Genomic DNA, 22,104 nt, shown 5'->3' on the forward strand with positions numbered 1-22,104 from the left:
AGCCTTGTCCACATCAGATGTCATGCTATTATTATCGTGGTATCAGAATTCAGCAAGCCCCCTTCCTCTCGTGCTCAGCCTTGCCCCTCCCCACACCTCTTCCCACAACCACCTCCACGGGACTCGGGTGTGTCAGCCCCATCAGTCTACAAGGGACCAGCGTTTTCTATGTCCTTCAGACTGAAAACAGTGCTCAGGAAGAAGAAAGGGGTGGGCCTTAAGCACCAGCCCCAAGGATTAGAAGAGCTCAGGGACCACAGAGCTGAGGGGCGGCTCAGCCCAGGGATGAAGGCCCAGACGAGTGACACATCCAGAAAGCAAGCTGGGAGGCAGGTACTGGGAGCCACAGAGACGTTTGCCTGAGGTAGGACAGAGTCTTAGGAAAAGAATGAAAATGAAGTTTACCCCTTCCCCAGATTTAACAATGGAATCTGATTCCTGGTTACCTGCCTCGGGGGCGCCCAAAAGAAAAAAAAGAATTTAAGAGAAATACTGATTGGCCATCAGTCTTCAAAAGCGGGATTTCTCTAAGGCAGTGGTTCACAAAGGGGGTTTCTTCAACATGCAAATTCTAGGCCCCCACCCCAGACCTACTGAATCTGAAATTCTGGGGTGGGATCAGGCAGTCTGCATTTAAAGTAAGGAACAGGTGACTGCGATGCGCTCGGGCTGGAGAACCATGGCTCTAATGAGACACGTGAGAGTGATATCACGTTGTGTCATACACGTTTTCTGTTAGATCTGTGCTTTATACAAATTAATTTATTTAATCATCACATAGCCCTATGATACAGATGCGTTAGTGTTCGGATTTCACACAGGTGCTACTTAAAGCACAGGGAAGCTTATCTACGGTCACACGCTAGTTAGTGGCTGCACTGGCTCTGGGCCCAGGCAGCGTGGCTCTTAGCTGGACCAGCCGACACCAGCCGGCCATGGGCACATACAGCCACCCACCCAAAGGACATCAAATCAGAGTGGCTGCCAGGCCCCGGAGGCCAGGGCTTCTCAAATTTGAGTGCTGTGCAAATAAATCACTTAGGGATCTCGTTAAAATTCAGAATAGAATTCACAGGTCCAGGTTGGGCCTGAGAGTCCACGTTTCTTACAAGCTCCCCAACAGGGCAGCCAACTGTCCAGGCTTGCCTGGCACTGTGGGGTTCTCAGGGCACTGGACTTTCAGTCTAAACCTGGGAATGTCCTGGGCAAACCTGGACAAGGTGGTCACCTGAGTCCCAAGTGATGCTGATACTGCGGACCACGCTTTGAGAAGCAAAAATACAGAGCCTCAAGGTGAGGAGTTTGGATTGTTCTCAAGTGTGATAAACATTCCGCAAGCGTTGCATGGCATAGTGTATTTTATACTCTACAAAGGCCCCTCTGGCCACTCCAGGAAGAAAAGACTGTAAGAGGCAAGAACAAAGGCTGAGAGACCAATAAGGAAGTTGCAGTGATCCGGGCAGGAGCTGATGGTGAGGGAGACGGAGACAGGGAGACAGATTTGGGGTACATTTTGGATAGGGAGCCAAAATGGGTGTGAAGGAAAACAGAGCCAAGGGGGAATCCTAGGACTTTCACTTTAGGTACAGTATTTTTTTTTTTTTAAAGAATAGGTCAGAAAGAGAGAAGAGAGTCAGGAAAGACTGAGACATGGAATGAGAGAGAAGGATGCAGAAAAATTATTGAACTGAATGATGTGTGATTCTTTTTTTCTAGAACAAAACTCATTTACAAATTAAAGCCTCAAGCAGAATTTGTAAGGGCGGGGAGGGGTCCATATAACATCACTAACTGCTAGTTTCCTTTGAAGATTAAATGTGCCTGCTATGGACTGAGGTATTTCTCCCCCAAAATGCATATGCTGAAGCCCTGCCCCTCCATGTGATGGCATTACGAGATGGGGCCTTTGGGAGGTGATCAGGTGTAGATGAGGTCACGAAGATGAGGCCCTCGTGGTGGGATCAGTGCCCTTATAAGAAGAAACACTACAGAGCTTGCTTCTCTCTACTGATTGTAACCAAGGGAAGGCCGTGTGAGGACACAGCAAAAAGACGGCCATCACTGACCCAAGGAGAGAGTCCCCACCAGACACCGGCCCTGCCAGCACTTTTATCTAGAACTTCCAGCTTCCAGAACTGTGAGAAATAAATTCCTATTTTTTGAGCCAGGCAGTCTATGCTATTTTGTTACACTGACTTTCACACTGCCCACTAGTACAACCGTTTCTTTTGAAAACCACTGTGTAATAGAATGCGTTTGATAATTGGCCTTTGGGGGGAAATTAAGGGACAGCAGTAGGACCATGCCAAAGACCCCAGGCTGAGACTGGGGTCTGTCACTTGGGGTTTCAGTATCCTGACACAACTGAATGGCGTCCAACTCAAGCACGTTCACATCTCAGCTTCTCATCTTGCTAACCAGGTGACTTGGGGCAAGTTCCTCAACCTTTCTGAGCCTCAGTTGCCTTAGCTGTAAAAACAGAGTCAAAGCACGTGCCTCACAGACTTGCAAACATTACCTGACACCTAGTAGATGTTCCATCATGCCTTTCCCTCTTTCTTTTCCTCTGTAAATAATTTTATTTCTGAAAAGGCAGGGGGGAAAAAAAAATCAAAAGCCTAAATAAGTAAGCTTTCCCAAGAAGTGACGCGTGGCTGGAGAATTCACATTCATGCTCCAGGTCCAAGGGCACAGCCCTTGGTCTCTGTGTGCCTCGGTGTCCTCTGGGGGATACAGCACCTACCTTATAAGGTTGCTGTGAGGGATGAATGAGATAAACGTGGCACGCCTAGCACCGTGTCTGACACATTTGAGGAATGTCAACAAGTATTATTGTCATTGTCACTGATCACGATGTGGAACTCTTCAATCCTGAACATTTTAGGTAATTAGGCTAAAACTGAGAAAGAAATAAAAGCGGCTCACAGACAGGCAAGGGGCAGGTAGATGCCTCATCCTGGGGAAACGGATGGTCAACACAGAGATGCCACACTTGGCCAGATCTGCTCCACAGCCTCCTCCCTCTGGGTCTCACGTACCCATCTGATCTCCCCAGTCAGACCAGAAGTTGTCCTAGGGCCAAGACCACATGGTATGCCTTTTTTGAGACCCAATTACACTTGGCCCCACGAGTGCGGGCATGCACAATAAGTGCTTAATAAATATTCATGTTTAACCCGTAAGGAAGGATTGGTGTCCCATATCTAAGATTTAGCAAAGAATGTTCCAGGGCCAGATAGTTCCGCCTGATGCCAATGAGACCCCCATAGGCAGTTAGCCTCCCAGTATCGCACAGCCGCAGACCGGCCCTGACTCCGATTAGCCATCTGTGGTCCCAGACGTGCTCTGTTGGTCCGAGGTGTGCGGGCCTGGTGCCAAACACCCACAGCACCTGAAGACTCGCGGTAACCCCACGAGGTCAGTATGATGATTCTCTCTGTTTTACAGAGGAGGCAACGAAGGAGCAGAGAAGTGTAAGTAATTGGCCCCCATTTACACAGACAGAAGATGTCAGGGCAGCAGAGTCGTTCGCACACTGGCCCGGCCAAGTCCAGTGCCATTTTCTCAGCCAGTAGGTCAAGATTGTGGATGGCCCACGGGTCTGGAGGATTAACTCCAAGCATACCTTCAAGGCCAGACCCACCCCTCGGGTTCTTCTTTGCTTTGTAATGTGTAAACTGTTTAGTTAAATAATAATTCACCTAAGGAACACCTGTCGTTAGTTTCCAAATTTGCTTTAGGGAGCGAGAAGCAGCGCGCTCTCCCAGGCAGAGCCGTGTATCTAAGTGGTCCTCTCTCTCCCGCGCCACAAAGCCTGCACTTCCTGCTTCCAGGCAGGTGGTGAGTTGTGTGTGTTTTATGGCTTTTCAGGCACCTTTCAGACTGATCCAAAATTCTTAAGCTTGTGTCAAACATGATTTTTCACTCTCTTCTTTAAAGCTGCATCCTTGCCCCTGGGCCGTATGTCAGAGAGCAGAGATGTCAGAAGACGAACATCTGTTAGATCTTTCCCATCAGTATGACAATGACATCATAGGCTTCTTTTAGATAATTTGCACATTATCAGACTAATTTTCAGATTATCTAATCAGCCAACATTACCCTTAATCAACTCGGCTCTCCTCTTCCAGCTCTGCAGAGTACCACATGCCCTCCAAAGGCACACTGGGGTGGGGATTTTTCTTCTCTTGACAGATATTGAGAGCCTAGCTATATGCCAGGCACACCATTATTAGCCAGAAGACCGAGACCTCCCGGGACCGAGGACAGCCTGACTTCCATTCCAGGGACCTGAGAAACAGGCTTGGAATAAATTTGGAAGATCCATATTTTAAAACACATTTCCCTCATAGGAGCTCCAAGTGTGTTGTAGAGAGCATTTTATATTCATTGATGCTATTAAATAAGAGAGATACACCATATAACAATGAATAACATGCCAGGCGGATTTCTTTATGAATCATTTGCTCTTACTTCTAGTAACGGCCACCTCGGCTCTCCTTTTCCTACAGGGTGACAGCCACACAGCCTGATGGAGAAGACGCTTCCAGCTGTGGGCCCTGCCCATGTTTCCACCGTTCCTCCAACACTAGTGTCAGATCCAACCACAACCAACTGTGTGAATGCACCGTACTATTTTATATCTCCCTGCCTTTGAACACACAGTACCTCTACCTGGGAAGCCCTCTCCCTCCCAGTAAATTTCTCCTCATTCTTCAAGGGCTAATTTGAATGTCACCTCCTCAGGGAAGCCTCTGCAAATCCCCTAATGCAATGATTCTCCAGCTTTCCTGTGCACCGGAATGCTGTGGACAGCTTTTTAAAACAGATTGCTGGCCTGCACCTCTGAGTCTTTGTTTTAGGAGGTCTGGTGGAGCCAAGGATCTGCATTTCTGATAAGTTCCTGGGTGATGCTGATGCCACACTTACAGCACTGCTGTCCTAAGGAGCAGAGAGTGTACTGTGCCCTTGAGCCCTTGGCTTCCTTCACCACTCTCTTTACCCTATTATACATTCCTGCTCACCACCGTGAGCTCCTCAAGGATGGGAGCCTAGACTGTACTCACAACATGGTTACCAAACCAAAAGATGGATGGGTAGATGGATCTATGGATGGATGGACAGATGAATGTATTAGACTGAATTTATCTACACAGCTTGTCCGTCTAGGTCCACGATCTCACGAATGCCCATACCCACCCCACCTCCCAGAAAGGAACCTTGAAAAAATCACCTATAATAGATTCCCACTGTGCAGAGGAGGTCAAAAGAAATTCAAGAAGAGCTTTGACATTGTGAACCTGTGTTAAGGAGTTTTGAATACTAATCCAATGCTCTTTTTGTTTACCGAGGTGGCATTTAGGAGTCACAAAGAATGCCTCTGAGTGGCACCTCTCAGAGTCCTAACCTCCCCACACCCTCCCTCCTTTTATTTATATATACGTAGTCTATGTGTGCTTGTATCTGTATGCACACACGTGTGCGCGCTCACACACACATACACACACACATACAGTGATTTCATTTGTAGAAGGTAGAGGAAGGTGGTAAGAGAAATAAAAGAACGCAGAAGAATCCAGCCTCCCACAGGGAGGAGAGGGGCAGCAGCTCAGGCGGGGAAGACCCCATCAGAAAAGTCCTACCTCCCAAGGTAGGGGGTTTGTTTGAGCGCCAAGCATCCCTGGGCTGCCTGGAGCTCAGGCAGAGAGGCAAGGGCACAAAGGAAAGGGGACAAACCTACAGGAGAGACAAGAAGCATATATTCAGGAGAAAATGAGAGAGGAGGAGAGGAACAAAGGCAGGAGAGCATGAGCCGGGAGGGGCGGGAGGACAGGAGGAGCAGCAGTGAGTGCTGAGCTGGCAGCGCGGGGCAGCGGGGCCGGGGGAGGTCAGTGCTGGCTCCAGCACTCCGTTCTGCCCTTTCAGCAGCCGCAGGAGCAGTGATGAGCAATGGGCTTCGCAGGAGACCCAGCTGAGGCGAAGCCGCCAGGGACAGCAGGAGGACCAAAGTCAAAAGGTCTCAACTGCTGCAGGTGGTGCAAACACGGATGCCCGTGACACTGGCAACTCCTGAGTCTGCAGGGCTGTGCTCACAAGCAGCTTGGGTCCCCCCGCGGCTCTGCTAAAGAGGGAAAAGTCTGCATTCCCACGTCGCTGGCACCCAGAGCTTTTCCTGGAGGAACTGCAGCTTAGCCTTTTGGATAAACCTCTCCTGTCTCCCTCCCCCACTCAAAAGCTTTGCCAAGGGAGGACCACAAAGCGGAGACCTCAGGATGCTGCAGAGCCGTCACATTCGATTTACCACACAGCCCAGTGGCGTTTAGGGGCAGGATGGATGGGAGCCCACCCCCCACCCCAAACAGTGGGAGCAGCTAATGACTGGGTATTGATGATGCTGGCAATTAGCGCTCACGAGAAGATGGTTGGGGTTGCGGGGGCGGGGCACCCACCAGGGGAATGTGGGAGGAAACAGCACACATTCGGAGCAGCAAGCAGATCAGCGGCGTTTGTGCTGCAGAGAACCTGGGAAGAGCCGCTGTCTCTCAGATCTGTCCAGAGAAACCGTGGAAGAGGAAAGGGATGGCTTCTGTGGACACTAAGGGCCTTTCTGCCACACCTTGCCCGCTAGTAAAATTAGAGGTAATCACAGACTTCTCAGAGGCCTTGCGAAGAGATGTCCCTAAAAAGCTGTTTGTGAGGGTTCTGGAACCTTCCTCGTGTGAGGAGGCTCCAGATAAAGCCCCAGTACAGCTACTCTTTTCTATGCAGTTTAAAACTGCATAGTCGGACGATCCTTTTTGAAGAGCCCCGTTTCTCATCAGCAGGGTGAGAGAAGAGGGGCGGAGGGGGTCAGAGCAAGAGCGCTCACTGACAAACCCCCAGAAAGGACAACACGCAACAGGGTACGATTTCTTAGGGCCGCGTCTCCATCCAGGAGGAGAAAGGACCCGCTTCCTTCCTAAGCAAGGCCGCCTGGCCTCACAGTGAGGACACAAGGGGAGGGAAGACAACGACCCACGAGACTGCATGAGGCGATCCTGGCAGACAGAGGAAAATGTGGGCCGGGGCCCATCTCGAAGTCAACAGCCAGCCGGGAGGGGCGGGCAGGAATCACTAAGGAGGAGACCCCTGGGTCCACTTGGGGCCCGCAGGATACCTGGGGGTCCACGAGAAGCCTCCCTCTGCAGCTGCCATCACATGCACACACATGGAAGAGACCCGGACAAAAGAGAAGCACTCCAAGCCCCGCAGCGCGAGGAATGCCCTACACACGGGGACAAAACGGCCTGACATTTGAGAAGAGGTGTAGAGGAGATAAGCCAGCACTAGGGTGGGGGGGAGGTGAGAAATAACACCACGCTCAGGAATACTTTAGAGAGAGCAGCCATCTCTAATACACACTTTCCAGGTCGCAGCCCAAATCGCCCCAATCAAAGGGGAGAGTTCTCAGGCGCCTCGCGGCAGGAGACAGTAGCAACGCCTTGGCCACTTAGGTCAGAGAAGGGATAAGAGAGATGGGGAAATGCGAAAACCAGCTGATCGGTACAGGTCAATATATTTTCCTTTCTGGAAGACCAGGGTGACTGGACCAAGGGAACCCCCACCAGGGAGCAGGCGGGGACCTCAGCGTGGGAGCTCCCCAGAAGCCAGCGCGGGGAGGTGAGCGCCTCCTGCCTGCTTTTCAGGCTCTGCCCACATGACAATAGAAGGTAAGAAAATAAGGGGTCTCTCACATGTAAGGCTTGAATCCTGAAAGTGAGCAAGAATTACAGAAGGTGCTGGGGGCTGAACTGCATCCCTCTAAAACTCGCGTGCTGAAGCCCTGACTCCCAGGCCTCAGGATGTGACTATATTTGGATGTAGGGCCTTTGAAGAGATGCTTAAAGAACAAAAGTTAAAATGAGACTCTTAGTATCGGCCCTAATCTAATCTCACTGGTGTCCTAAGAGAAGGAATTTTGGACACAAAGAGACAGCGGAAGTATGCACGCACAGAGGGATGGACGACTGTGTGACGGGGCAGCAAGAGGGTGGGCGCCTGAGAGCCAAGGAGAGAGGCTCAGAGACACTCAACCCTGGTGGCACATTGATCTGGGACTTCCAGCCTCCAGAACTGTGAGAAAACCAGTTTCTGTTCTTCAAGTCAGCCAGTCTTTGGTATTTTGTTACGGCAGCCTAGGCGAACTCAGACAGAAGGCAGTGCCACAAGGGGAAAGAGGGCTGGGTGCATTTCCTAATGCAAAGGAAGGTCTTGGCCGAGCTGTGCTCATTATTTCAAATACTTGGTGAAGACAGCCAGTTGACATCAGTTAACTGAGCTGACTGACTGAAAGCCATGGGAGTCACCCTTAAACCCTAGAATTTGAATATTTTGAAAAGTCTGATTCCTTTAATTACTTTGAATTGTTCATTTTAAGAACACTGACCACAAAATCTTGTGAGCCAAATAAAAAACACATGGCATGTCCACAATTATCCTTCACCTCATGATCCTAGAATGACCCATCTCTTAAAGCAAGCCCTAAAGATTCCATTATCTCATCCCATTCTGAGTTTGGGGTAGTCCCAGAAGCCATAAGGAATGTTGCAGAAGTAAGTCACGTGGTGAATGCTAAGCCCTTTGTGACTCCCTAAATCGTAACTGGAACTTGAGGATTGAAAGAAGGAATAGAAATGGAAACCCAAGTCTTCAGGATCATTTGGGGTCTTCAGAGCCCAGCATCTCAAATGACAAGAGCACCCAGGTCATGTTCGCTCAAACACAGAGCATGGAGGCTCCAGGGCAGTATTTCCAAGGCAGTAGAGCCTTGAACCAAAATGTGACCCTATAAGAGCCAAGACAATAGATTGAGACTGTTCTACATTTCTTGGTGGCCAAGGAGACATTTGGAATGTCTGAATTGACACACTGCAGGGCTATGCCCAACTCAGGTGAGCAGCCATGAATAGATCTTCTGGAGCTGAAGGAAAAGGGTAGCAGGTCTGTCGTTTGACAATGGCCAGGTAAGGATGTTTCCCTTTTGCCTTAATACTTACCTTTGTCCTCCGGGAGTAGAGCTGGGTATGTTCCCCTGTCCAGCTCACTCCCAGCCTGGGGCTCGGCTGACCCACAGGGGCATCTGGGGCTGGGCTGAAATACCCAACTCACCACAGGTCGTCGAGACCAATCACCAGGTGCCACCAGAAGATGCCAGAGGTGAGAAAAAGGAACGCTCCACCCACCTCATCACTCCCCCAACCCCACAACGGGGAACTCACGTCTGTGGTTCTCGTTTCTGTGGCTGGGTGGGGACCGGGTCTCCTGGTCTTGGGCCTCATCCCCTTCCTCGCTGGCCAGGTGAGTGTGAGCGTAGTGGTAGCTGAGTCCCGGCCGATTCTTGTAGCGCTTGCCACAAACTAGAGAGGAGAAGAGGAAAGGAAGGGAAAACACAAAGGTTAGCAACCTCTGCAGTCCGGGCCATCACTCTCCCAGGCAGTGACTCCCGTCCAACCTCCCCAGGGCTGGGTTTCCCTTAAAAAAAAGTCTCCTACTCCCAACACCCCCCATCCCACCGGATGGAACCAACACCACTACAGCAAAACAGCCCCAGGTAAAGTACAGCCATACAAGTAGAGGCTGGAAGTTAAACAGTGTAAGAGTACCATCATTTCCTAGCTGTGAGCCCTTGGGAAAGTCACTTGCCCTCTCTGGGCCTCAGTTTCTTCACAGGGAAAATGGGAATAATAATAGTAGTTAGCTAAAGGGTTATGATGAGTTCATCTCTATGCAAAGCACTTGGAACAGAGCTGGGCACATGATAAGGGTGATAATTATTGTAACAACTTTGAAGTTAAAAGACACTGGGAATCTACTGAGTTCCAACACCCCATGGCACTGACAGGACAAGTGAGGCTCAGCAAGGCTAAGTGGTTTGCCTGGGGACACACAGCTAGCTGTGGCAGAGAGCCCAGTCTCCTGGCTTCCCATGCGGTACTCCTTTCACCATTCTGTGGTTGACTCTGCATGAAGCACAAAAGCTTTATATGGGTTATATTTTTAAGGTATCACCCAGTGATTTTGTGCCAGAAAAACACATTCCACTTCCATCATGAAAACATGAGTCCGAGGCATCCTTGGTAGATGTGGCAACCAAGAACTCATGCCCTTGATGGCCCGGGAAGCGTCTGATACCCCAAATCTCTAAGTATGTGTCCTGGTAGGCACCACCTCTCAAGTGGACAGCAGGAGACAAGGACAACAAGCAACACAAATACGGCTTCCTGGAGCCAAGAAGAAAGGGGCAGCTCCGTGGGTTGGCTGCTCAGTACCTGAGAAGCAGAAGTCTGGCTAAGTGGCTAAGACTGGACCACTGTCTGCACCCTTCCCTCAGCCACAAAGCCCAATATCTCAGCCCCTGGAGGGGTGGCACTGATGGTAGCAGAAGCCTGAGGGTCTTCCAGGAAAAACCTGGTGCCAACCCTCTCATCTTGTCCCCACCTCTCCCAGCAGAGCCATCCCCACCAGATCTGCTGGAGCCCCCGAGCTTGCCAGCTTTAAGAGGCTCTCTTTTCACGTGACTGGGTGACAGCAGAGAGTGTAAACACTTCACAAGGTGGAAAGAGCACAGACTTCATTATCAGACTTGGGTTCAAATCCCACTTCCAGGCGTTGACCAGCTGCATGACCGCCACAGTGTGGAGGAGAGCAGGGACCCAGCCATCTTACCCCATCTCCTCATTACTTCTGATAGGGCTTTCTTCCTTACTAGGATCTTGGAGGTTTTTCAGGTATTATAACCATTGGCAAAAAATAATGTCATCTCTTCTTTCTCATATTTATATGAACTTTTTTATTTTCTTAGCTTAATTTGTTTGTAAGAATATCAAGACAACATTTTTAAATGGCAAAAGCAAGCTTTTCCTATTTTAATGAAGTTGGATTTATGTGATATAAGTAGCTAGTTTTTCATCTTTATCAAGTTTAAGTAGTTCCTCTTATTCCTGACGTAGAGTTTTATTATAGGAGAGTTTTATTAGCCACCCTTTCAGCATCTGCTAATAGATGAGTCTCCTTTCGTCGGTTGATATGGTGAATTATATTGATTTCCTAATGCTTCTGACTAGTGAGCCATTCTTGCATTCCTAGGATAAACCTCGTTTGGTCAAAGCATAGTATCTATTCAATACACTGCTGCATTCTATATTCTAATTTTGTATTTTGCATCCATACTAAGACTTGAGATAGAGCTACAATTTTTGGCCCATCTTTTATCATGATTTTCATCTCTATGGTTATCTTGACTTCCAAAAATGAATTGAGGAGTTTTGCTGTGTGAAACTGGACAAGACACATAATCTCTCTGTGTCTTTTTTTTTTTTACTTTTGCTTTTTTGGGAGGAGGTAATTATCTCTGTGCCTTTTTTTTTTTTTAATCTGAAATGATGACAGTACTACTTACCTTGAAGGATTATTAATAATAATTGTATAGTATCACACTCAGTACACAGTACATAATAGATGCTCAATAAACGGCAGTGAGGGGTGAGGGGCTTCAGAGTGGCCTGCCACGTCTTAAGTGCTGGGCCCTCCTGAAAGGGGGACTTCGACCCTTTCCTCTACTATGGAATCTGGCAAGTGGCTGGACTTTCTTACTAAGGTGAGAGTCTGAAACTCAGGTTGGTGACCTAGTGACTATAAATTCAAGTCCTACAAATGGCTTCCTCTCTCTTGTAAACATTGCAAAAAATAACAACATGGCACTACATACATCAATTCCATTTGACTCAGGAAGTGAGACATGTGAAGACCACCACTGTGGCCCTGCTGGTGGCTTTTTCTATCTAAACTTTTAAATGATCTAAGGTCAATAAGCAGCAAATTATGGGGTCATTGGATATAAATCCATTTAGTTAGCAAGCATACTCCAGGTGAGAAATAAATGTTTATTAAAAATAAAAACAATATGTCACTATTTATATGGGGAAGCCTCAGCTGCCTCTACAGATCTCCCCACTGCACCCTCCACAGAATTTTATTTGTGCCACTTTGTTTTGTCAATTACCACTGTCTTCCTTAATCAGAATTTCAAGATTTTAAGAGTCATGTGGTCTAGTTATCTATCAAATTGCTTTATTCCCATGAACACTCTAGATGCCTTCCTGGAACAACTCCACTGATGGGAAACTCATTACGCATCCAAGCAGGCATTTCTTGTTTGATCTCCTTGAACTATAGTTCTGACTGTACAGGAGGACCTCTCTTATTTAAGGACAGCTTCCTACTGATTTCATCTTCATAGCAACAACTCCACCTCACACACTGCCATGCACATTTTGCACCTTCAAAACACATCCATTGAATAGATGATGGGTGAACACGGCAGCACTTTGTGGGAACGCCAGGAGATTGGGGAGGAGGTAAGCATGAGAATCAGATCCATCTATCCACATCAATCTCACATTAACAGTTCTTAAAACCTACAAAACTAAACCCCAGATAAAAGCTCCCCAAGTCTCCTTCCCCAACACCAGAAAGAGTAGTTCTTTTTAGAACAGATCCTTTTGCTAGAAGAGAGATTCCCAAAGAGTGGTCCCCAGACCATCAGCATCACCTAGGAAGTTGTTAGAGATGCAAATTCTTGGGCTCCACCCCAGACCTACCGAACCAGAAACTCTCGGGGTGGGGCCCGGCAATCTGTTTTAATGGCCCCGCAGGTGATTCTGATGCACACTGCAGTTTGAGAAACACTCTGCCCGAAGACAGAATATATGGAGGCTTGACTCTGCCTGCCCTTGGGTGGAAGTGCAAGGCAGGGGCAGCAGGAGGCAGCCCTGAGACCTGAGTTTGGTTATTAGAAGAAACAGAACCAGAAAGCACAGGGACATCCTGGAAGCTGGACCCCTTAACCACGATCCTTATAGGCAGAGATTTCCGGATAGAGCTCCATTTTTCTCCACCTGCTTATAGCATGTCATTCCTTCATCACCAGGTGGTGAAGGTCAAGAAAACATTTACTAAATACCTAACATGTGCCCAGTCTTGAGGCACCAGAGAACAAAGATAAAAGAGCCCCAGTCCTCTCCCTCCAGGAATCCACAGTCTAGAACGAGGAGACATACACGTCAACTAGCAAGGAGGGAGCGGGGACAAACGCACTAATGGGAGCATGTGCCAGGCAAAGAGGAGGGGTCAGCACACAGGCTTGAGGGGGTGATGGGGACGGCTTCCCAGAGGAGGTAGATGAGCTGCAGCTTGTGAGAAAGTAAACATGACCGGGCAGACAAAGGAGGAGGGCATGAGAGCACCAAAGCACATTCTGTCAGAACATTTGGGGGAACTGCAGGATATTCAGTAAAGCCAGTGGGAAGGGGGCATTGGGGTGGGCATGAGGGGGACTAAGGAGAGGAAGGTGGGCAGGACTTCATCCTGACAATGGGGAGCCAGGGGGGTTGTACCCCAAGGACCAACTTAATCAGATTTACATTTTAGAAATACTGCTTAATAATTATCAGAGAAATGCAAATCAAAACTACAAGGAGGTATGACTTCATACCGGTACAAATGGCCATCATTAAAAAGTCCACAAGCAGTAAACACGGGAGAGGCTATGGAGAAAAGAGAACCCTCCTACAATGTTGGTGGGAATGTAATTTGGTGCAGCCACTAGGGAAAACAGTATGGAGATTCCCTAAAAAACTAAAAATTGAGTTACTGTATGATCCAGCAATCCTACTCCTGGGCATATATCCAGAGGAAACTCCAATTCAAATAGATACATGCACCCCAATATTCACAGCAGCACTATTTATAATAGCCATGACATGGAAGCAACCTAAATGTCTATCAATAGATGACTGGATAAAGAACTTGTGGTGTCTACACACACACACACATATACACATGATGGAATACTACTCAGCCACAAAAAAGAATGAAATAATGCCATTTGCAGCAACATGGATGGACCTAGAGATTATCCTACCAAGGTGAAGTAAGTCAGACAGAGAAAGACAAATATCATATATCACTTATATATGGAATCTAAAAAAATGACACAAATGAACTTATTTACAAAACAGAAACAGACTCACAGACATAAAAACAAACATGGTTACCAAAGGGGAAAGGTGAGGTAACGATAAAGTAGGAGTTTGGAATTTGCAGATACTAACTCCTATATATAAACAGATACACAACAAGGTCCCACTGTATAGCACAGGGAACTATACTCAACATCTTGTAATAACCTATAATGAAAATATATATATATATATATATATAAATGTATAACTGAATCACTGCTGTATACCTGGAACTAACATAACATTGTAAGTCAACTATACTTTAATTTTTAAAAAAATGCCGCTTAAGACTATAGTGTGGAAGATGAATTTGGAGGTGGCAGAGACTATTTTAATTTCCAAAGTGTGAACAGTGAGGACTTCAGGATGGGAAAGAGGCTAAAGAGAGAATCTGGAATAAGGGGGAGCGGGTGGGAGTAAGCAGCAAGGAGGAGCCCAGACGACTACCACCAACTCGGCCTTTCTGCCAGGCGCCACTCAGCCCCCATCTACCCTCCCTCCCACCACCCCACCCCCACCCAATTCCCTAGCCTCACCCGAGGCCACATTCCGCCTCCTTCTCAGCCCTCCTGCCCACTGGTCTTTTCATTTCTCAAACACTTTTCTTTCCACCACAGAGCCTTTGCACAAGCTCTTCCCACTGCCCAGAATGTCCGCCAGGCCCAGCGTGCCTGATTAATGCTTCACCATCCTTCAGTTCTCAGTTCCAATGTCCTTCTCCATGGAAGTCTTTCCAATCAAAATTAGGACCCCAGTGTGTTACCTGCCTAGGACTATTCATGCATCAGTATGTGTCTCTCTGGAAAACAGGGATGATCATGACAGCTCCCCTACCGCAGCAGCAGGCATGCACCCTATCGCAGCCCCACGATCAGCACGGGAGCCTGCACTCGATGTCAGCTACGGGACGCAGGAGAAATACCCAGGTTTCTGACTTGGGCATCTGGGTGGAAGCATGTAGGAAGAAAATCAGATTTAGAGAAGGAAGGGAATGAGTTCAGTCTGAGATTGGCTTATCCAACTGGAGCTTGGCAAAGAGATGTGGATTTTGGAGTTGGCAGGGTGGCTGTAGAAGTTCTGGATAGGAAGAGAAGTGGCAGGAGAGATAGTGGAGAGAAAGAAGACAGGTGTGGACACAGGCTAGAACTCGGAAAATATCAGTATCTTAAGAGTCTGGTGGAGAAAGAGAAACCAATTTTAAAACTATGTTAAGACTCACACAGGAGTGAGTAACTTAAGCCAGAGGATCACGGTTTGCAGGTGACAGTAATAATGACACCACCAGTCCTGCTAACAGCAACTGAGTGTGTTCCATGTGCCAGGCACATGCTGGTGCTTCAAGTAAACTTACTCCCAGCCACCTGCACCCCCGTTTCACAGAGGCAGAGCCAGGATAATGTCAGATGCCTTCGAAGGGCCAAGAAGGATAAGGACTGAGAAGAAACCACTGACTTTGACAATTAGGAAGTCACCTTAGTGAGCAGGGCATCTGTAACCTCGTGGAGAACAAGACTGCAGCGAGCTAGGCTGCTTCTGGAAATAAGGAAGTGGGGACGGGGCCAACAGGCCATGCCTTCTAGCATGGCTGTGGAGAGCAAAGTCAGGCTGGTGGGCAGATGGGACTGTGGGGTCCAGGGAGGCTGAGTGGTGCTTGACCTTTAACAGAGTAGGTCCTTGGGCAGAATTGTAGGCTATAAAGGGAAAGGAGGCTATAAAGTGAAAGGCATGGTGGGAGAGATGGGAGTTCATGGAGCAAGACGCCTGACCCCAAAGCAAAGCTGCTGACCCACGTCCCAGTCCTCCAAATAACTGCATCCTGGGGACAAGAGATTTCTAAGATTTATTTTTGGTTGAAGTGTATCTAGATCAGACTGCTACACTGAGATGAAAAGAAATGCCCTGGAAATCCTGCTTTGACTGGTTTGGGAGAGATGGAGAATCCAGCACCGTCTCACCTTCTCTATATATCTCATCACATCTTCCTGCCACTCTGAACACTTGTGGGCCAGCTTCGTAGACGTGTGACCTGTGTATTTACACAGGGTCCCATGCCCAGAAGGGCCCCACACTTAATCTGACGCTTTGCTGTCACCATCTTGAAATTTTTAATACTTATTAAACAAAGGGCCCCTCGTTTGCATTTTGCACTGGGCACAATAAATTGTGTATCTGGTCCTGGAAACCTACTGGGGCAGGGGGTGGAGATCTGGGATTAAGTTATTCCAAACAGCCAACCTGATCGTGCAAGAGCTGCCACTGTGAATGCAGGACTCACCCAGCTCTAGCTGGGAGTCGAATTCCCTTCTGAGGTAACTTAGGAAAGCTGGCCAGAGGGGCTAGCCACTCAGCAGTGATCATTTTAGTGCCACCAATGGCTCTGGCCCTGCTTCTGGGTCAACCCTGCCTTCAGAGAGGCAGGATCTGTACTGGTATGTGGGTAGGCTGAATCTGAACTGTCTGGGTTCAAATCTCAGCTCTGCTGCTGACGGACTGTATGATCTTGGGTGAGTGGCTAAATCTCTCTGTGGCTCAACACCCTCTCTGGAAGACGGGGATGATCATGACAGCACCCCTACCGCAGTTGTGAGCCTACGTGAGAGAATACATGTAAAACAGTGCAGGGCTCACAGTAAGCCTCAGCCATTGTCAGCTGTTATTGTCAACACCGCCATCACAATGGATCCACAAAGGGAATAAACCCTAAAGGGAAAGGGGGGGAGGGGACTAGGAGGTTCTCCTCTGAAATCTGGGGTGATGAAGTTGCAAGAAAAAGAATGTTGGGAAAGATACATTCTGAAAATGAAGTATTAGAACCATCTGCTATCCTTTTATCATGTCAGCAGTCTCACTCTGGAATGATCTGTCGTGCGGAATCAGACAGAGCCCCAAGACTGCTGAAGCATTCAGAGAGGGCTGTGTCCCCATTCTCCCACTCCAGTCTCCCTCCCCAGGGCGAGCTCCTTGGCATTGTGCACCTCTGCAGCCATCACCCCTGGGACCAGTCAACCCTGCCTGTGCAAGACCAAGGTCCTTCTTTTCACCTTGGCAGTGCGCACCTGGATCGTGGGTTCCTGGAGCGGCGCACATGGAGAGGAACGGCTGTGACAATAAGGAAGGTCCAGCTTGCCTTCCTCTCTCTCCTTCCCCCGGGGGCAGATCCATCTGTCAAGCTGCAGAATTAGTGCTTGCCCACTTCCCAATCCAGAGCTGGATTCTCCAGGCAGGACCTCCTGCCTGGAGTTATGAATACCTTCAGTGCTGCCCCAGATTATTTACAGCACCGCCCCACCCCTACCAACCCTCTACCACTCACTTCTTATGGGGATGGGGTAGGAAGAGGAGGAGGAGGGAGAGAGGGAGGAGGAGGAGGAACAACAATCAGGGGCAGTTTGTGTGAACAAAGCCGGCTGCAGCAGACAGCAGAATCCTTCCTGCCGGGGAGTAGCGGCCGCCTTCCCCACTGATAACTTAATGACTCTGGCACATTTTCATCAGCCCAACTTGGAGCACGCAGTGGGTATCTGAGCCAGTGGTTTCCGAGAGCCTGAAAGCAGCAACTGAAAGCAATTACGGGATGAGCATCTGAGCGGCCAAGAGACAAAGCCTGGGCCTTGGGAGTCACGGCAGCATCTCCTTCCCAGCTCTGCCCCATGGCACTTACATACAGCCCTGAGGACACCAATTCCCTCTCCCTGCAGCTCAACTTCCTCATCTGTAAAATCGACCCAGCAGTGCCTGTCATTGGCAGATGTCTCCAAGGCATCATACTGACAGACTATAGGGTAGGCACACATTGAATCTCACAACAGCTCAGGAGGTAGGGATTATCAACCCATTTTACAGAGATGGAAACTGAGTCTGGGAGCATTGAAGCAACTCACTATTTAATGGCAGAGTCAGGATTTAAACTCAGGACTAGAAGATATGCTAGTCATTCTACACTCGCCACCCCTCCCAGTGCCTGGGGCTGACCTCTTTGGCCTCTTGCCTTCTGTTTCTGGTGGAATTTGGCCATGGAGAGGCACTGGCAGGAGAATGGAGGATAAGAAGAAAGGTTGAAGATTTGTGCCCTGCCCATCCCTGCCCGAGTAGCATCCCTGGTGCAAGGGCTCCCCTCCTCGCCACTCCAGCCCTCCCTGGGAGTCACATGTCCTCCCTGCTCCTTGGGCAGAGATGGGGAGGGCGCCCCTCTCCCTTGTGGTACCTTTATCCTGCCCACACCTACACAATCACTCCATCATTAAATTCTCTTCCATGCAGCCCTTCTGAGTGGAGCCCTTATATTCTGCTGAGGCTAGGACAGATACAATCCGGGGCCATTTTGACAGAAGAAACATACCCTACCAGACTAGCTCAAACGTCTGGGGATCCCTATATCTTCCCAACAACCCTCGGTCTTCTCTCTGCAGAATCATCTAGGGGGCAGAGGAATGTCTACACCAACATGGGGAGGAACCCCAGGTCAGAAAAGCCTGGCTGTGAATAGCTTGAGACAAAACCCAAGGGACACTGCAGACAGCCACCAGCTCAGACTTGTGTCCTCTGGGTGGGGTGTTTAGCCCCATGACTATGTTAGATGCCCAGGATTTTCTTGAGAGCTAATGATGGTTCCACAGAGCTCAAGCAATAGAAGTGGTGGTTTTAAAAATGGCCCAGGTCCTACAACATTTAGGCACCAAAAAGATCCTCTCAGGTAAGCCCAGGTAGGCTTCCCTCCCCGACCCGCTCATGGGTGGCCCTCTGCAGATCTGTGGTCGGGCCCTGGTTCTGATATCAACCAGCTATGCGCCCTTAGACAAACCCCATACCTTTCTGGGCTCGGTGTCTCCATCTGTAAAATATGGCAGGTGCCTCAGATGATCTCTAAGTCTTTCCATTCGAATACTTCATGAATCTGCTTCTCGGGGTCGTCCAAGGCCTATGTGCCTCCAGAAGCAATTAGTCCCTCAACTATGACAGAAAAACATGTAGGTTTCCAGCCATAGGCTCCACCCAGGGGCTGCCTACACCCCTTTCCCCACCCTCCCAGCCAGGTCCACAGCTGCCTTCTTGGAGCTTCATGCCTTCTTCCAGGCCACACTTGATGCTTATTTTAAGCTAAATTCTTCTGGTCAGAAACACAGGGGGCTGGAATAGGGCTGGGGTGTAACACCCTGATTTTTCAAAGCCACATTCCTCAGGGCCTGGCTCTGACCCATGTATTAGGAGTGAGCCCAGTGCCAGAAGCCATCAAATGCCAGTGATTCACAAGTCCTGTGTCTTCATCAAGGGAGGGCATTCTGCATATTTTAGAAATCTACTGTATGTAAATATGACTCCCGTTTTAAAAAAAAAAAAAAGAAAAAAAACACAGGAAGAATGGAGATAAGCAACAAGGCTTTCATTTCAAAATACTCTATACCCTGACTCTGGAACCCCAGCAGAGAAATGCAGAAACTCCCCAAATCAAAGTGTTAAATTTGTTTGTGGAACTCTTTCCTGCCCTACAGAGAAGCAGCATAATATAATTCTGATGAACTCTGGGGTCAGCTCTCCTAGGTCAGATAATTGGCTGTGTGACCTTGGGCAATTTACTTAATCTCTCCAAGCCTCAGTTTCCTTGTCTGTAAAATGGGGATTATAATAGTTGTACCTCTTATGGGTATGGTGAGAAGTGAATGAGTTCATCCTTATAAAGTACTCAGCACACTGCCTGGCACATAACAAATGTTTGACAAACATTAGCTATTTCTGATCATTCTTTTAAAGCTAACAGAATGCTTCTCTGGTCCCTGACAACTCCTGCAGCCACAGCATAGAACAAAACTGAGGACTCAACCTAAAATATGAAATAAGAACCCTTTCCTGACTTGGTATAAAGAAAATAAATATTTATTGAGCGCATTTATGAAATCAGGCAGTGAACTAATCGTCTGTACACACAGTCTCATTTAATCCTCTTGAAAACCCTCTAAGGTTAATCTTATTGTCCTCACTTGACAGAAAAAGAAACTGAGGCTCAAAGAGGTTGTTGTGATTTGTCCAGGTCAGGGCTGGGGAGTGATGTAGCAAAGACTTAAATCCGGGGCTTCTGATTGAAGGGCCATCTTCTTCCGGCCACCATCCCTTGTAGACACAGAGTCTTTGATTCCTTATTCTCTTGAGTCATACATTAGCATGTCCTTAATTAGCTTAAAGAGTAAAATATCATTCTTAGTTAAATACTCATTAAAATTCATTTAAATAATAAATATAATTGTCAACATTTCTGGGGAATATAAATAGCAAAAGGTAAAAAAAATCGGATGCAATACCATAAAGTGTGACAGCCCCCAAACATTTGGGAATCTGGCCAGTGTGCTCTCTTTTGGGGTCTCTGGGTGAATATCTGACATAAACGCTCCCTCAGATGCTTTACTTGTCAGTCTCAGCCTACCTAGTGCTGCTCGTTGGCCCTTACAAAGTAGCCCCCATCCACCTAGGACACTGGTATAAGTTCCTCACTAACAAGCATCTACTAGACACTTGTGCCTGGATGTCCTGCCATTTCCACAAACCCATATGTCAGTGTTTCAGCACTCCCCAAATCACCTCCTCCTCTAGAATATTCCAGTTCAGCCTCCCTCATGTCTCCACTACCCAAGCTCAAGACTTCAAGAGTCTTCGTTGCCGCCTCCCTCTCTCTTATACTCCACACCCTGTCTGTCCTCTGCCAGGTTCTGTGGATTTTTCTTCCACACAGTCTTTCTTGTTTGCCCCATCCATTTTATCCCTGTTGTTATCACCGTCCAGACTTCATGTCTTCTTCCTGACTGGAAAAGTCTCCCCTTAGCCACAGGCCTCGGGCTCTCTCCCCTGAACACCTAATCCTACAGATGAACCATTCCAGAGATGTCCCCAGGATCATCCATGATTCTAACTTTGCAGGCCAAACTCTAAGCAACTCAGCCTGGCATTCCTAGCGTCCTTGCCCAACTCTATTCCCCCCAGCCTCCCTACCCAAACACTCTGGCCACGCTGGTCTATCTTCTGTCCTGCTACATGCACCCCACGTTCATCAACATTTTGGGAGTGACGCCAACTGGCTCTGGGAAGCAAGTTGAATATGACATGGTCCCTGCCCTCAGAAGGCTCCCAGTCCAGCTTAAAGAACAGACAAATAGACAAACTGTTATCATATGATGTGTGAGGTAGCCTACGCGGAGGAAAGTACAAGGTAAGGCAGATTCCAGGAAGAGGTGAGTGACTGGGGGATGGGGAGATTGCAGAGGAGAGCTGACTGGGACCAAATCCTGGCTCTGCCACTTATTTACTGTGTGACCCTGAACAGATCATTCACCCCTCTTCTCAGCAGTTTCTTTATCCATAAGATGGCGATGATCATATCATCTATCTCCTGGTACTTTCTCCAGGATTAAAGAATTAATAGAGATGAAACCCATAGAACATTCTTGGCCCATAATGTAAGTCAACAAACTTTTGCCTCCTCCATGACTCCTAAACTTATTGTCAGCCTTATCTTTCGAACTACACTGGAGGCAGAGGAAATGAGGGAAAGGCAAAGGTGTGAGAAACACTCATTAAGCACAAACCGTGTGCAAACATTTTTATATACATTATCACACGTAGCTTTCCTAACTGTGTGCCAGCCCCACTCCATACCTCAGGACAAGGGACACTCCCACAGCAAGATGATTTTCTTGAAAAGCTCTGAATGACAATCTGACCTTCGGCTTCTCATCACTTCAAAGTCAGCGCACTTCCTTCTTCGCACAGCGCTCTCTAACCTGCTTGCCTGACCCGGCCCCTTCTCACCCCCCACTCCCTCCCCCAGGACTTGAAATAAGAGAAACCAAAGGCTATGCACCAGGTCCTTTGACCTCACAGTTCTGCTTCTAGAAAATAATAAAAGCATTATGCAAACATTTAGCTGCAATATTATTTTTAATAGTGAACAAATTTTAAACTGTCTAAATGTCCAAGTGGAGCAATGATTGCACACACTGGGCATGGCCATATCACGGAACACCACATGGCCCTAAAATGTTGACATAAAAATGTCTCT

The 22,104-nt window shown here is 48.1% G+C and overlaps 1 protein-coding gene across 1 annotated transcript in view; it reads right to left on the reverse strand.

The window, feature by feature from the left end:
• Positions 1-22,104, reverse strand: part of DPF3 (double PHD fingers 3) — a 248,393-nt gene that overhangs the window by 69,492 nt on the left and 156,797 nt on the right. The window contains 1 exon segment of the mRNA XM_014558984.2: positions 9,258-9,395. Within this exon segment, the coding sequence (XP_014414470.2) occupies positions 9,258-9,395 (138 nt within the window).

The sequence above is a fragment of the Camelus ferus genome, chromosome 6, assembly GCF_009834535.1.
Source record: "Camelus ferus isolate YT-003-E chromosome 6, BCGSAC_Cfer_1.0, whole genome shotgun sequence".
Lineage (NCBI taxonomy): Eukaryota > Metazoa > Chordata > Mammalia > Artiodactyla > Camelidae > Camelus > Camelus ferus.